The 16,894-nt window shown below is 37.1% G+C and overlaps 1 protein-coding gene across 6 annotated transcripts in view; it reads right to left on the bottom strand.

Moving 5' to 3' along the window:
- LOC105483248 (DDB1 and CUL4 associated factor 17) overlaps positions 1–16,894 on the bottom strand; it is a 61,297-nt gene that overhangs the window by 21,314 nt on the left and 23,089 nt on the right. For all 6 annotated transcript variants that reach the window (XM_011744017.2, XM_011744016.3, XM_011744015.2 and 3 more), the window contains exons 7-10: positions 16,491–16,595; positions 16,091–16,196; positions 5,614–5,756; positions 364–473 (exon numbers count right to left, since the gene is read on the bottom strand). In XM_011744017.2, the coding sequence (XP_011742319.2) occupies positions 364–473; positions 5,614–5,756; positions 16,091–16,196; positions 16,491–16,595 (464 nt within the window). The remainder of the gene's footprint in view (positions 1–363; positions 474–5,613; positions 5,757–16,090; positions 16,197–16,490; positions 16,596–16,894) is intronic.

Here is a 16,894-nt window from a genome sequence, read left to right as displayed (position 1 = left end):
ACTTCAAACAATCCACTTCCTTTCCTGTGTCTAGGCTGTCTTTCAGAACAAAGAGAAATACTTTTCTTTCTTATTGACCCTAGAGAATTAATTAAGATCTGATGAGAAAGGGCCAGTCTGTAATTACCTTTTACTTGCATATCATCCATCAAATAACTTTTTCAAATTTAATACTTACAAACAGTAATGTTGAGGCTGAAAGAATAAATTCAGGTTTTCTATATGCCAGTCTCTGAGAAAGCACTCAACAACAAGCTAATTCTTTCCATTAATTGGCTCACTAGTTCGCTGGCAAAAATAAAGATGCCAATAAATGCTACCAAAAACTGCTCTTAACTTTCAAGAACTAATGAGATTACTCACTTGACTTGATTTGGGCCAACATGTATTATTCTACCAGAAGCATCAGGATGGAAATAGATCCAGTCAGATTCTAGAGAACAACAATCCATTTCCTGGATCCCGTTTTTTGCCTGAAGTTGGAAAAAAAATATTAAAGACAAAGATTAAGGGAAAATCAAATGATTTTCAAAATCGAACCCAAGTGATAGATCAGTAGGTCAAAGGTACATGGAAGAAAAAATATTAACCAATTAAAGTGGAATATATTTGAGGACATTTCTCAAATGAGGACATGCAAATTTGAGAAATTCTGAACATTTAAATTCAGAAATATCATGGATTTGCTCTGTAACATACCCTATATCTCACAAACAGGTGTAATAACACAAGAGATACCATATCTCAAGCATCTACTTTGTGTCAGGAACCGCATTCGATGCTTTACAGTCACTGCTTCGTTTAATAATAACACTCAAAGGAAGTACTGAAAACTGATAGACAAAGAGAATAAATCATTTGTCCAGTTTTTTTTTGGTTTGTGTGTGTGTGTGTTTTTAAATAGAGATAGAGTCTCGCTATGTTACCCAGGCTGGTATCAGACTCTGGCCTCAAGTGATCCTCTCACCTCAGCCTCTTAAAGTGCTAGGACTACATGCGTGAGCCACTGCACCTGACCTTGTCCAATATTTTGAACCTACTAAACAGCAGATCTGACTCAAAATCCGTGGACTTTCCATTATATAACTCTGCCATAATCACGCACATGCAGTTCTCCACAACTTCTTCCTCTCTTCCCTGTCCCCAACTATCTTTCAATGAGAAGAGCAGATAACAAAAAAATGAACATGTAAACAAACCTAAAGTCTCAGACATGGGTCACAGAATCTTGGATAAGTCAAATGTTGAATTCTAGTATCTGAGGAAATGATCTAATACTGCTTAGCTTTTAAGGCAAGAAGAGATTTCCCTGTAGTATATTTAGATATCAAAATAAAGAAAAAACCCATCTGATATGTTATCACATGTGTACACAAATGTTTTACCTTATATCCAGGAGCACTGGGAACGAATACCAACTTGGATATATTAACTCCACTGGCTTTACAGAAGTCATTTAATTTAATTTCTCTAATGTAAAATGAAATGATGCCATATTTCCTACTAGATACTCATGAGTTTTGAAACACTAAAGCTTTTAAATTCCATTAGCATACATTGATAGGCTACTATGTTCTAGGTATCAGACTAGGCATTCATGCCTCACATCAATTAAACAATCCTTGTCGTCAAGAAGCTTATAGTCTGGAGGGAGGCAGAAACATAAATAAAAAAAAAATAAGGCAGTTATTGTGAGCTACGATTGTGCCACTGTACTCCAATACGTAATTGACCCATGCACCAGACAGCCAAGTGAAGAGAATTTTGGGAGTTAAAAAAAGGTTGAAATGAGCCTTAAAGGATAAGCAGAAAATAGCTACAAATAACAGACAGCAAAATCAAAAGTACAGAAGTGTTACTCGGCCGGGGGCAGTGGCTCACGCCTGTAATCCCAGCACTTTGGAAGGCTGAGGCAGGCGGATCACTTGAGGTCAGGAGTTCGAGACTAGCCAGGCCAACAAGATGAAACCCCATCTCTACTAAAAATACAAAAATTAGTGGCTATGCTGGTGTGCGCCGGTAATCCCAGCTACTGAGGAGGCTGAGGCAGAAGAATCGCTTGAACCCAGGAGGTGGAGGTTGAAGTAAGCTGAGATCATACCACTACACTCCAGCCTGGGCAACAGAGTGAAACCGTGTCTCAAAACAAAACAAACAAAAAAACCAAAAGTATAGCGGTGTTAATCCATACAGTATGCATATAAACATGAGTAACTGGTAAAATTAAATTAAAAAGTATAGTATTCAGCCATGAGACTGGAGAGGTAGGCTGGGGTTATATTGTAAGTGCTTTGTATGCCATGATTTATTTTTATTTTTAAATTTTTGAGACAGGGTCTCACTCTGTTGCATAGGCTGGAATGCAGTGGTGTGATCTTGGCTCACTGCAGCCTTGACCTCTTGGCCTCAATCAATTCTCTCACCTCAGCCTTCCAAGTAGCTGGGACCACAGGTGCACACCACCACACCTGGCTAATTTTTGTATTTTTTGTGGAGGCAGGGTTTTACCATGTTGCCCAGGCTGGTCTTGAACTCCTGGGCTCAAGCAATCTGCCTGCCTACGCCTCCCAAAGTGCTGGAATTACAGGTGTGAGCCACTGTGCCTGGCCTCATGATTTTTAAATTTTTGGAATGTAATACATTTTATGTATCAAATCAATGAATGAGTTTCAATTTTTCAAGAATTTCTACAAGAATCCTAATTATATCTAATAGAAATAGTGGTATTATTACATTTTACATAAAAGAAAATTAATGTAATTAAATGTTGATTGTAACCACTGAAATTAATGTGTCCATGATAGTATTAGCTCCAGATGCTCCTTTGTTTAATACAAAATATGCACATACTATACATATCTTTTTTTAGGAGATTGTTCTCTTTACTGTAATATCTAATTAAAACATGCAAAAAAAGATCTTTGCATGAAATACTAGGCAGTTTATTATCAGCTTCTATTGTTTTTATTTGCTCAAATGTTAGATTTTAAAGCTCAGTTTAATAGAGAAAGCTATGAAACATTTTCTGAAATCTTAAGTTAGGCTGCTTATGTGTTTTTTTAGTTATCTACTCTTCTGACTAACAGGTGGGGAGTTAATAGGTATACAAATCATTAAGGCAATGTCACAGTGATAAAATTGTTCAGTAAAAAGACTAAAAGCTTCCCCTGAATTTGGCAGCTCTTTAAGAGTATGCTGAAATATAGATTTGAATAAATGTTATAATCAGTTATTGTAGAAGGAGAGTGTGTGACAAGCATGCTTGATATACATGTTCAAGTCCATTATTTAGATATAAAGTAGTTCCTCGGAAACCATAGGGGATTGCTTCCAGGACCCCTTACAAATACGAAAACCTACTGGATGCTCAAGTACCTTGTATAAAATGGTGCAGTATTTGCATACAATCTATGCATCTATGCACATCATCCCTTATACCATCCTTTTTTTTTTCCTGAATATTTCCAATCCATAGTTAGTTGAATCCACAAATGTGGAACCCATGGATATAGAGGGCCGGCTGTATGTGTACGTGTGTGTGTGTTTGTGTATGAAGTAATAGGTACTATTAGTTTTTATAAAAAAGAATATGTGTTAAATGTCCAGAATGTGAACTGTGCAGGATTTCACTAGATCCAAAGTTAAGTGAAAAAGAGATGTGACAGGTCCTGGTGGCTGAATGATGTTCACTGGGTGGGAGGTGACCAATGAAACCAAGACTTGTCACAGTGGAAAACAGCCCTTAGAGAGTCCTTTAGAAAAGAGAATGTCACTGGGCTGGGCCAAATAGGAGCTGCCATGTAATAAGTATTTGGGGAAATGGAAGGGAACAATGCTCCTACAAAAGAAAACTAGAAGACACTACACACATTGTCCCCTGATGGCCATGACATCAAGGGAAGTGGATAAATGGACCCAAGGCTATGCTGATCTGCAACGTGGTAAAAGGTGATCTGTAACGTGGTGAAAGCCACTGGAGCCAACAGTGACTGATTGAGCAAGGTCAGCATAAGCTGAACCTGCCTCAAAAAAAAAAAAGGCAAATTCTTCTGCTATATCAAAAGGGAGGATCACTTGAGGCCAGAAATTCGAGACTAACCTGGAAAACGTAGCGAGATCCCATCTCTACAAAAAATAAAAAAGTAGCCAGGCATGGTGGTGCGCTCCTGTAGTCCCAGATACTCGGGAGGCCGAGGTGGGAGGATCACCTGAGCCCAGGAGGTTGAGGCTGCAGTGAGCTCTGATTGTGCCACTGCACTCCAGGCTGGGCAACAGAGTGAGACTCTGTCTTTAAATAAATAAATATAAAATAAAAGTAGTGTTGGCCGGGTGCGGTGGCTCACGCCTGTAATCCCAGCACTTTGGGAGGCCGAGGTGGGTGGATCACGAGGTCAGGAGATCGAGACCATACTGGCTAACACGGTGAAACCCTGTCTCTACTAAAAATACAAAAAATTAGTTGGGCATGGTGGCGGGCGCCTGTAGTCCCAGCTACTTGGGAGGCTGAGGCAGGAGAATGGCGTGAACCCAGGAGGCGGAGCTTGCAGTGAGCCGAGCTTGCGCCATTGCACTCCAGCCTGGGCGACAGAGTGAGACTCCGTCTCAAAAAAATAAATAAATAAAATAAAAGTAGCGTTCCACTGACACGTCCATATGAAATGAGAAAAAATATCAACAATGAAAGCTTGAGTGATTTTTCTGTAGTGCTAGCTACTCAGGAGGTTGTGGCAGGAGGATCACTTGAGCCCAGGAGGTTGAGGCTACAGTGAGCTATGATTGTGCCACTGTACTCCAGCCTGGGTGACAGAGTGAGATCCTGTCTCAAAAAACAAAGTAACCAACAAAAAACATAACCAGCAATACAAAATAAAAATGGAACTGCCCCCTTAACTCACTTTTTGCACTGATCACAATCACTGTACTTAATACACTGCATCTTATTTTTCTATATGTTTCCTTTGAGAGTATAACTTGAGGGAAGAGATTGTGTCCTTAGTCATGTCTGGCACATGGTAGGCCCTCAATGTGTGTTTATTAAATGACAAATCAATGTCTAAGCCATTTTTAAAAAGAAAATAAAAATGAATTCAAAGGGGAGAAATTTCCATTGTTTTACCATGTACCATTTCTACCTACTCTGCCATAGGTAACTTAAGAATATCCTTACAAATTAAAAGTGCTTCAATTTACCTACACTGTGACCACCAGAGTTCCATCTGGTTCTGCTCTGGAAGGCAAAGAGCAATAAACCATGGAGAAGCAAAACCAATAATACATTCCACCAGCAATTTCAGAAGCAATGTGAACACATTCCATTGGTGAGTCCCACTGTGGAGAGGTTTTACATGAGATCCCTTGCTGGGAGATTGGTGAGATTAAAAAAACTATAAAATTCTTGGTGCTATAAGAATTTTCAAACGTTAATGTTTTAAAATTATGGGTGATACACACAAATGTTTTCTATATTGTCTCTATTCTGTATTTTAAATGGTTTGCAAATTATTAAAACAAATACATAAAAAAGTAATTCTTAGGAATGTGGGCCTATTTGAGAGGTAGAAAACAAAGAATTTGATACAAATTTGCTACTAAAAAGTCTGATCACTCATTTACCAGGCAATTATCTTTTAGGGCACAAATATGGAAAACTCCTTTCTGTTTCCTCTTATTAGGTGTGATGATGTAGTGCCAAGGATGGCCTCCAATCTGAAAAGCATTCTCCAGGGATGACACCTCAAAGAGCAGTGGTGGTAGGTCTGCAGAGACAGGAAAAGGAATTCATTAGCTGCACTGTTCTGGGAGCTCTGGACTATTCATTAACTGAATTCAACCTTTCTTTGCATGCAACATCTATAAATTTCTATTAATGAAAAATCACTATGTTCAAGGAAATAAAATACAATCAGGTAAGGAGCTTATTGTAAGAAAAGAAACAGCTAGTTGGAACCGAAATTAGGCTGAATCAACTTTCTAGTTATCTGTTTTCAGGAGGTATTTGTGGCCCACAGGTGAGCAGAGATTAAAACTTGGCTAAAGGTGTTTACAATGGTAAGAAACGACAAAGTACATTTAATTAAAGTAGCTGCCTCTTACTGAACATCTACTATGTAAAAGACTCTGGGTTAGATACTATTTCTAACTCTCATAATAATCCTACAAGGTAATTAGGTCTAACAATGCCTTCAAACGTGAGGAAGAGATCTTCCACATCCTGGACTGACAGGTATACTCAGGTATACATCTATCTTGCTTAAGATTTCCAGTACAGAGGCAGTATTAGTCCCAATGCATGTAACCACTTAGGAAAGGGCCTGCCACAATGGAAGTTTTATTACAGGATAGTCACTACAACTACTATTATCATCAGACAAGTTAACTTTAAGGTAGTTCAGATATATCCAGTCAGCTTCTTTTGAAGACTGACACTGTAAAATAAATTTCTGTTGATGCTTTTTAGTCATCTTCTTTTATCACAACTTTAGGGCATAATAGATCTATTCTTAGATGCATATAATGGAAGGTACAGCAATTTTAGAAGACCTGAATTCATTTCAAGCAGCCTTTAGGAAACACCACATGGTCTGTTCGGGCAGGTGGCTAACCTATGACTCTCTCATTTTCCCCTCTAACTTGAGAATTTAATTTTTAGTTTATGAGGCCACTACTATTAGAAAAGGGGCTTGTCTTAGGAAGATCATTTGTGTAAAAGTCATATGTTATATACAGAAATGCATACTTTATTAAGCCTCTTCATAAGGACAATGTACTACTTGAGCTATACATGGAAAAAACAACAACAACAACAAATGGTTCACCCTTAAACAACACGAGGGTTAGGGACACCAATCCCCTGTGTAGTCAAAAATCCACGTATAACTTTTCTCTCTCTCTTTTTTTTTTGAGACAGTCTCGCTGTCACCTAGGCTGGAGTGCAGTGGCACAATCTTGGCTCACTGCAACCTTCTCCTCCTGGGTTCAAACAATTCTCATGCCTCAACCTCCTAAGTATTACACAGCCTCCTAAGTATTACAACCTCCTCTAAGTATTACACCTGAGATTATGGGTATATGCCACCACGCCCAGCTAATTTTTGTATTTTTAGTAGAGATGGGGTTTCACTACGTTGACCATGCTGGTCTCAAACTCCTGGTCACAAGTGATCCGCCTGCCTCGGCCTCCCAAAGTGCTTGGATTACAGGTGAGCCACTGTGCCCAGTCAAACTTTTGACTTCCCCAAAACCTAACTACTAATAGACTACTGTTGACCAGAAGCCTTACCAATAACATAGTCAACTAACAGATAAACTAGTATCTACATATGTTTGATGCACTCATGAGATATCTTTTTCTTAATTTTTTCCATATTTCTAGGCTATGCGGTTCATCTGTGATTTTTTGTCAAATTGTGGCAAATCTCCAAAAAATTTTCCTGTATTTATTGAAAAAAATCTGTGTGTAAGTGGACTTGTGCAGTTCAAAATCTGTGTTAAGGGTCAACTTTCATAAAAAGTGGTTCACAAACAATCTTGAGGAAAAAGAAGAGACAGGCATAAACATATCAAATATATGTCAACTGCTTTTTTTTTAACCTTTTAAGAAAAGGGTAGTATCTTTAATACATAAAGGTCTTTTTAAGCAGTAAAAAATATAAACCCCCTAATAGAAAAAGGGACAAAGGCCATGAGTTGGCAAATTATAAGAGAAATACAAACATTGTATGTGATGATATGGTGGATGAAGAAGAGAAAAATTATTAAAAGAAAAACATACAATTAGAGTTTGAATTTGGGGTTGAAATCAACTAGGTACATTATAGAGAATGTGAAATTTAACATATAGAGAATATAAAATTCAATATATGAAATTCAATATCGAGAATACAGGAATTCAAAACAGAAAAAATAATCAGTAGAAACAGATGTATTTAAAAATAAATACTTTCCCCAGTAAATGCAAAAAATGACCCAAAAGTAGCAATATTACTCTGCCCACAACTCTGATGTGCCCTGCTAACCCAAAAGCCCCAATTGTGATCTCTAATACTATTCTTAATGAAAAAGGTCTAAAAGTTCTCAGAGTAGCTGATTCCATGCCTTGTGGTAAGAAAATTTTATGATGGGCGTGGACCATCTGTTGTTTCCAGAAAGCAAGTATGTTTACAAGGATATCAGAGGGTAGTGTTAAAAGAGTAGGAGAGCCAGCAAAAGGGCTTCCACTTGCTACATTGTGGGAAAAAAAAGGGGCCTTAAAAAGAAAATAAATATTATTATTAATTAAAATACTCTGGATCTGTGAAAGGTCAAACAATACTTTAAAAGACAATTTTAACATAATGCATACAAAAGAACTGTATTATTTATCAAAGAAGGACTACACCTATAATACAATATGATTTTTTCTAGAATTTTTAAATGTAGGGGATAATTAACTTGACATATTTCTTCTACCAAATGTTTACTTAGAAAATTTGCCCAGGTGTGGTGGCTCACACCTGTAATCCCAACATGTGGGAAGCCAAGGTGGGTGGATTGCTTGAGCCCTGGAGTTCAAGACCAGCCTGGGCAACATGGCAAAACCTCGCCTCTACTAAAAATAAAAAAAAATTTTTTAAATTAGATATATGTTAAGTAAAATTATAAGGTATAGAAGAGAGGATATAATATACTGCATTTGTTGTGAGAAAGAAGATTACATATTTAAAGTATGCAAACATACATTTGCTTATTTTTGCAAAAAGAAACAATAGTAAGATAAACCAGAATCTAAAAACAATGGTTATTGATGGCAGTAACAGGATTAAAGAAAAGAATAAAAAATAAAAACAGAAAGCAATGAAATAGAAAATGGGGCCAGGCACAGTAGCCCATGTCTGTAGTCTCAGCACTTTGGGAGGCCAAGAGGGGTAGATCGCCTGAGGTCAGGTGTTCAAGACCAGCCTGGCCAAGGTGACAAAACCCCATCTCTACTAAGAATACAAAAAAACAATTAGCCAGGTGTGGTGGTGCATGCCTGTAGTCCCAGCTACCCAAGAGGCTGAGGCAGGAGAACTGGTTCAACCAAAGAGGTGGAGGTTGCAGTCAGCTGAGATCAGGCCATTGCACTCCAGCCTGGGTGACAGAACAAGACTCTCTCAAAACAAAAAGAAAAGAAATTTCTGAATGTGTCTTTTTATACAGTTTTGATCTTTCAACTATATACACATTTCACAACTTCAAGAATAAACTCAAAAGGAAAACAACAAACCCCAAAATCGAAAACAAAATGAAACAAATGAATCTAATTAGATCATGTTGGTAGCTTAATCCTATAGAAAAATGATTTCAAATTGTCTTTGAACACATCACTCCATGTGTATACTTCCTGGGCTGTACACTAAGGAGAAAAGAAACTGCAGGGAAATCTTAACCTTCACTCCATACTTTAGTTTTTTGTTTTTTGTTTTTTCCTTTTTGAGACAGAGTTTCACTCTGTCACCCAGGCTGGAGTGCAGTGGTGCAATCTTGGCTCACTGTAACCTCTACTCCCAGGTTCATGCAATTCTCCTGCCTCGGCCTCCCGAGTAGCTGGGATTACAGGTGTACACCTCCACGCCTGGCTAAATTTTTTGTATTTTTAGTAGACACAGGGTTTCACCATGTTGGCCAGGCTAGTCTCGAACTCCTGACCTCAAGTGATCCACCTGCCTCGGCCTCCCAAAGTGCTGGGATTACAAGCGTGAGCCACTGCGCCTGGCCCATACTTTAGTTCTTAGTAGTAACACTGGTACTGCAATTTTAAGACTATCATATATATATATTGTAGGATAAAGTCTTATTTAGAAATCGAGAAGTTCAGTATGAGTTAAGAGAAATACAAATATAATCAAAAAAGAATCGCTAAATTTGGAAGTATGAAAATGAGCTAATGAATTTTTGTTTTAATGTATTTCTCAGCTCTGTTAATCAAAAGGACCTAAAAGTAAAGATATCCAACTGCAGTGAACACAACTAGATTTGGGTCTCTGTTGTGAGCTGCCTTGTGTTCCCTCAAAAGATATGTTAAAGTCCTAACCCCCAGTAATGGTAAATATGACTTTATTTGCAAATAGGATCTTCATAGATATAATCAAGTTAAGATCATACTGGATCAGAATAGGACCTAAATTCAATGACTGGTGTCCTTATAAGGAAAAAGAGATTTGAAGACACAGAGGGAGAAAGGCCATGGAAAAGTCAGAGGCAGAATTTGGAGTTATGCTGCCACAAGCGAAAAACAGCAAAGATTGTGAGTAACCACCAGAAGCGACAAGGGGTAAGAAAGGATTCTTCCCTAGAGCCTTCAGAGGGAGGCGACCTCTGCCAATACCTTAATTCTGAATTTCTAGCCTCCAGAACTGTGAGAGAATAAATTTCCATTGTTTAAAGCTGCCCAGTTTGTAGTGCTGCAGGAAACTGATAGTCTTTAATGACATTCTCTACTAAAATGGCCCCCTATCAGAAATAGGAAAGTTAAAGGTAAGCCTGGGACACATTGTTGTTCTAGAAAGCAAGGAAATTCTCTAAGATTACTTGAGTATGTCAAAATGAAGTTTCTGTTGGCCAAATTCAGGACAATTTGAACATCATTAAGAAGAGTAACTATTACTATATAATAGTAGACAAATAAAAAAATCCATGAGTCTGTTGTGTTTATGTATGTGTATTTATCTGTAAAACATTTTGCTGCCATCAAAAGTGACTATTATACCAACTTCTTGCTCTGAATATTGATAATTAAAGGGAAGAAATAAGTCTTTAACTTGCCTTTTGGAAGGAATTACAGTTTATCTCTAGTTGATGAGTTAAAGCTTTTATTTCTAGAAAAATGCCAGCTATTGAAGGTAAAAAGGAGGAACAGAATTTTAAAAACTGCCATTCTGCAACTCACATGACATAACTGATTCAGGCAAGGATCCCTAATGGTTACAGAAATATGCTATTTGTTATCACAAAATTAGAAACAAACTAAATGTCCAAAGTAGGGAACTGGTTAAGTAAATTATGGTTCATCTGTAATGTGGCATATAGGTCAAGTTCTTAACATCTCAAGGAGATGCACACACACAGAGAGAACCACTTTTTGGCATAGGTAATACAAGTACTACATTTTAAAAGTATTAGAAAATATAACGAAAACTAAGTCTTCCTTTGATCTGTATCTCTTCCAATATAACTATTTATCAAGTTTTTATGTGTCCTTTCAGATATTCCAAGCAAATCCAAAAGCATATCACCATATATATGTATTTTTTTTCTTTAATACGTAAGTATGAATACTTACACAAATGAAGATTTTTACATACACAGTTTTGCACCCATTTTTTTTTACTTAATAGTACACATCATGGAAATTATTCTCTACCAGTACAAAAAGAATTTCTCTTTCTGGTTTTTTTTTTTTTTTTTTTTTTTTTGCATCTCACTCCATCCCCCAGGCTGGAGTGCAGTGGCACAATCTTACTCACTGCAACCTCTGTCTCCTGGGTTCAAGCGATGTTTGTGCCTCAGCCTCCTGAGTAGCTGGGATCACAGGTGCGTGCCACCACACCTGGCTAATTTTTGTATTTTTAGTAGAGACAGGGTTTCGCCATGTTGGCCAGGCTGGTCTCGGACTCCTGACCTCAAGTGATCCACCTGCTTCCACCTCCCAAAGTGCTGGGATTACAGGCATGAGCCACTATGTCCAGTTAAAACTCCTCCTTCTTTTTAACAACTTAGCAATTAAATTTATGATACAGCTATACAATGATAAAATAATACTAATGTCACTTACCAATGTATAGACTGTTTCCAATCTTTTGCTATTAGAAACAACGTTTTAATTGTACATTTATCACTTTCTATACAAGTGAATATATCTAGGATAAATTCCCAGTACTAGAATTGCTGGGTTCAAGGAGTATATGCATTTAAAATTTTTATACATATTAACAAACCATCATATTGACAAACTGTTGGGGGCCATAAAGGGTCCCAACAATAAATGAAAGTGCCTATTCTAAACTTTTACCAACCATATTTTATCGAAAGTTCTAACTTTTTGATATTTAAGAATCTGAAGAGATGTATCTTATAGTAATTTTAATTTACGTTTCTCTTAGCAGTGACATTGACCTTTGCATTCTCCTAATTAAAAGTCATTTATATTTCTGTTTCTTTTAAACAATATCCTTTGATCGTTTTATAATTGGACATCGCTCTTTTTCTTATTGATCTATAGAACCCTTTACATATTAAGGAAATTGCCATATTATAGTATGATTTGTAACTATGTCTCCTGTTTGTTATTTGAGTTGGTTTATGTTGTATATGTCTAGGGATTTTTTGCCTAATTTATCAATCTCTTCTTTTATGGCTTTGGGTTTTGTGTTGTACTTAGAAAGGTCTTCCCCACACTGAGATAAAAAGATTCTCCCAAGTTTTCTTCTAAAACTTTTAAGTCTTTGATCCATCTGTTATTTATTTTGGTGTAAAGAGTGAGACAGGATTACAACTTTGTTGTTTTCACAAGGCCACCTATTAAACAATCTAGATGGAAATATTCATAACATATTAACAACAAAAAGTGGGTTAGGCTATAGATACTTGCAACAACATGAAACGAATCTCAAATATAATATCCTGAGTGAAAAAAGCCAAACCAAAAAATACACGCCATGTGGTTTCATTAATATAAAACTCCAGAAAATATAAATTTAATCTACTGTGAAAAAAAAAGCAGATCACTGGTTGCCTAGGGCTGGGTTAAGAGAGGAATTTACTGGGTAGGGCACAGAGGAACTCTTTGGAATGATGAAAAGATTCTAAATCTTGACTGTAGTGGTGATTTCATGGATGTATACATTTGACAAAACTCAAACTGTACAGTTACAATGGATGCATTTTAATTACATGTAAATTATACCTCAATAGAGTTGATTTCTTAACAAATGAGTTATGAAAGAGCACTTATGGTATGATTCTTTTCTTGGTTTTAAACATAAAGAAACACACACATTGTAAGATTAGAAAATAACACATCAAGGGGATAACAACCCCATGTAAGAGGACTACAAATGTTTTACATTTTCTCTTCTGCTTATCTTTATTTCCCAATTTTTAAATTTTATTTTTTTCTTTTTTTTTCCTTTTGAGACAGAGTCTTGCTCTGTTGCCCAGGCTAGAGAGCAGTGGCACAATCTCGGCTCACTGCAGCTTCTGCCTCCCAGGTTCAAGCAATTCTCCTGCCTCAGCCTCCTGAGTAACTGGGATTACAGGCATCCGCCACCATGCCCAGCTAATTTTTGGGGTTTCACTGTGTTGGCCAGGCTGGTCTTACACTCCTGACCTCAAGTGATCTGCCCACCTCAGCCTCCCAAAGTGCTGGGATTACAGGCATGAGGCACCACGCCTGGCCAATTTCCCAATTTTTTAAAAAATGCAAAGGAACTGCTTTTGCACTAAGAAAAAAATTATTTAAAGTTAAAATAAATACTATTTGTATAGACCTTAAGATTGCAAAACAAAATTGGAGAAATGAATAGGATTTCAGTCTCTACAGTATGAAATAAACACTGAAAGCTTCCAATATAATGTGCTACTTTTCTTAGTCAAACATACAAAAATCATCGAATTTTTTTTTACAATGAGAAATTATTTCATAGATTATGTTTTCAAATATTATTATTTCAAAGTTTCAAAATGTGAGGCCCAGAGAGGTTAAATAATTTGCCCACTATCAGCTGGGCACAGTAGCTCATGCCTGTAAGCCCAGCACTTTGGGAGGATAAGGTAGGCAGATTGCTTGAGCCCAGGAGTTCAAAGCCAAATTGAGCAACATAGTGAAACACCATCTCTATCAAACAAAAAATACTAAAATTAGCTGGGTGTGGTGGCACACACCTGCAGTCCCAGCTACTTGAGAGGCTAACGTAGGACAATCACTTCAGCCCAAGAGGTGGAGATGGCAGTGAGCTGTGATCTCTCCACTGCACTCCAGTCTGGGCAACAGAGTGAGATCCTGTCTCAAAATAATAATAATAATAATTTTTATTATTATCATACCACCAGTTAGTAGCAGAGTGTCACCCTTACTAGTCAGCAGACTAAGATTCTGATCCCAAATCCAGTCTTCTTTCTAAAAAAAGGGACAAAACTCCAGGACAATTCTTCAGGCTCTGTGTGCTTTGTCTTTATCATCGTTGTTCTTTTGTTTTACTCACTTATTTTTATTTTATTTTATTTTTTTTTGAGATGGAGTCTTGCTCTATCACCCAGGCTAGAGTGCAGTGGTGCGATCTTGGCTTACTGCAACCTCCATCTCCCAGGTTCAAGCAATTCTCCTGCCTCAGCCTCCCAAGTAGCTGGGATTACAGGTGCCCGCCACCATGCCTAGCTAATTGTTGTTTTTTCAGTAGAGAGTGGGTATCACCATGTTGGCCAGGCTGGTCTTGAACTCCTGACCTCGTGATCTACTCGCCTCAGCCTCCCAAAATGCTGGAATTACAGGCTTGAGCCACCGTGCCCAGCCTTTACTTACTTTTTATTTGCATTTCAACAAGAATAATGCTACCATTTGGAAAAACTCTGTCCGAAATAACCCTTTTCAACATAACCCAGTTACCACTGGAGCCTACAGTTTAAAAATTCTTAATAGATTCCTTTTAAAGTATTTGTATTGAATACAGGAGGTATTGCTAGGGCTGAATTTTCATACAACTGCCTAATTCAGTTTGTCCAAGGCATCTAAAAACTTGAGTAATTTTTAAAATATTTATTTTGAACTTCATGAATAACTTACTTGAACTCCCAGTAGTTTTTATAATTTGTCATTTACTACCAAAAATAATATTTTTTCCTTTTGAACAATGACATCTTTCATTTCTGTTTCTTGGTCTATTACTAATACAATGTTAAAGAAAATGATAGAAAAAATTCTTATCTTATTCTGTCTATATTAGAAAATCTTTTGGCGTTTCACCTAAAAGTATAATGCTTATTGGTTGATTATAAATAAGAGGAATGTCTTCAACATGATAAGGAATGACTCTTAATGAACAAGAATTAAGATAAACAGATATTAGGATAATGAAAATATACTTTCTCTTTTAGTTTACTCATGTGCTCTTTATAGCTACTAAATTTGTAAACATTAAACCATCCTTGGATTCCTGATATGAACTCTGAACAGTCATGATTTCTTTTAATGTACTACTACTGAATTTGAGTAATAGTTGATTTCTTTTCTTTTTTTTGAGATGGAGTTTCGCTCTTGTTGCCTAGGCTGGAGTGCAATGGCATGATCTCAGCTCATCACAACCTCTACCTCCCAGGTTCAAGCAATTCTCCTGCCTCAGCATCCCTTGCGAGTAGCTGGGATTACAGGCATGCACCACTACGCCCGGCTAATTTGTATTTTTAGTAGAGACAGGGTTTCCCCACATTGGTCAGGCTGGTCTCGAACTCCCAACCTCAGGTGATCTGCCTGCCTCAGCCTCCCAAAGTGCCGGGATTACAGGCATGAGCCACTGCGTCCGGCCAGTTAATTTCTTTTCTAACAACTGAATTTGATAAGCAAGTTAAATATAGAACATTTTTACTATATTTATAGAATTGTATATAATTTTCTTTTTTGTGCTTTGGTACTCTTTAAGTATACTGGGAAGTTCTGTCTGTGTCTAAGCTCTATGTTCAGATGACATGGTAATAATTTTTTCTTGGAAAACACCTTTCTTAGAGAGGGGGTAAATTTCATTGAACTGTAAAATATTAAATTGTAAGACAGCTAAGATGGTATCATTTGCTGCAATTCAGTTTGCAGATAAGGAAATCAAGGATCAGAAAAGTAAAGTGAATTGCTAAAGGTCTCTGGCCAAGCAAGGCTCAGCATCCCCAGGCCTTCGTTTCAATGAATAACTAATAGATTTTCCTCGACACTTATTTGTTATTGAATAGCAAGGTATATGATGTATAGGAGTAAAATGAATTGAGTTTTTTAAATAAATGAGAAAAACATTTGGATGACTATAATTAGTAACTATTTATATGACCACTTATTTTTTTAAGGTGAAAAAATACTATAGAGTAGCCATACCTGTGATTTTAATATTACAAGGAATGCCAAAAGGAGCCTCTCCTACAGTTCCAGTAGTCCCACCCCATCTGCATGCACACCCTAAGTCAAGTTTCTGTTGCATGAACTAAAAACAAAACAAAACAAAAATGGTGGCTTTAGCACCTATTTTTTTGATATCTGGAGAGAACAAAAATAAAATTCACATGTATATGACAAAGAAAATGTCTTTTTCCAACGGCCTTTCTGTTTATCTTCCCCACCCCTGCTTTAAAGGTTACTTGTCTTTCTACATTTCTACAGTTTTTTAGAGTCAAAATCTACACAAGTGCCTTACTCTAAAAGCATCTCACTAAAAAAAAAATCATACTTTAGTCAAAACATCATGCTAATAGTAATATGACAAATTTGTTTTCTCTACCTGTTCAGTGATGGTTTGGAAGCTATAGAGTCTGACCAGTCCTGAGCTGTACATCACAATCAGTATTCCATGAGACAAGGTAGCATCTGTAACGTTCCCAAAAATCTGTTGGGGGGGGAAGACAGATATCACCTGAGAAAAGACTGGAAGTCCAATCCTCTGAATGTTCACAGTGGTCTGTACTCTTGCTTAATATTTATGTCGCTACTATAACACTGCTGCCTAGCATTAAAACCTAATTATAATTTATCACCTTGAGGCTAGGGTGTTATTAGGGGTGAGCAGTGAGCCACTGGATTCTCATACTGGAGCACTAATGAAAGAGTGGCACATATCCCTCAGAATAATGCACCAGCATTCATTTGCTTCATAGCATTGTCAACAGCTATTAATAACAAATCCCA

The sequence above is a fragment of the Macaca nemestrina genome, chromosome 11, assembly GCF_043159975.1.
Source record: "Macaca nemestrina isolate mMacNem1 chromosome 11, mMacNem.hap1, whole genome shotgun sequence".
Classification (NCBI taxonomy): Eukaryota; Metazoa; Chordata; class Mammalia; order Primates; family Cercopithecidae; genus Macaca; species Macaca nemestrina.
The sequence above is the reverse complement of the archived record's forward strand: the minus strand, read 5'-3'. Positions and strand labels throughout refer to the sequence as shown.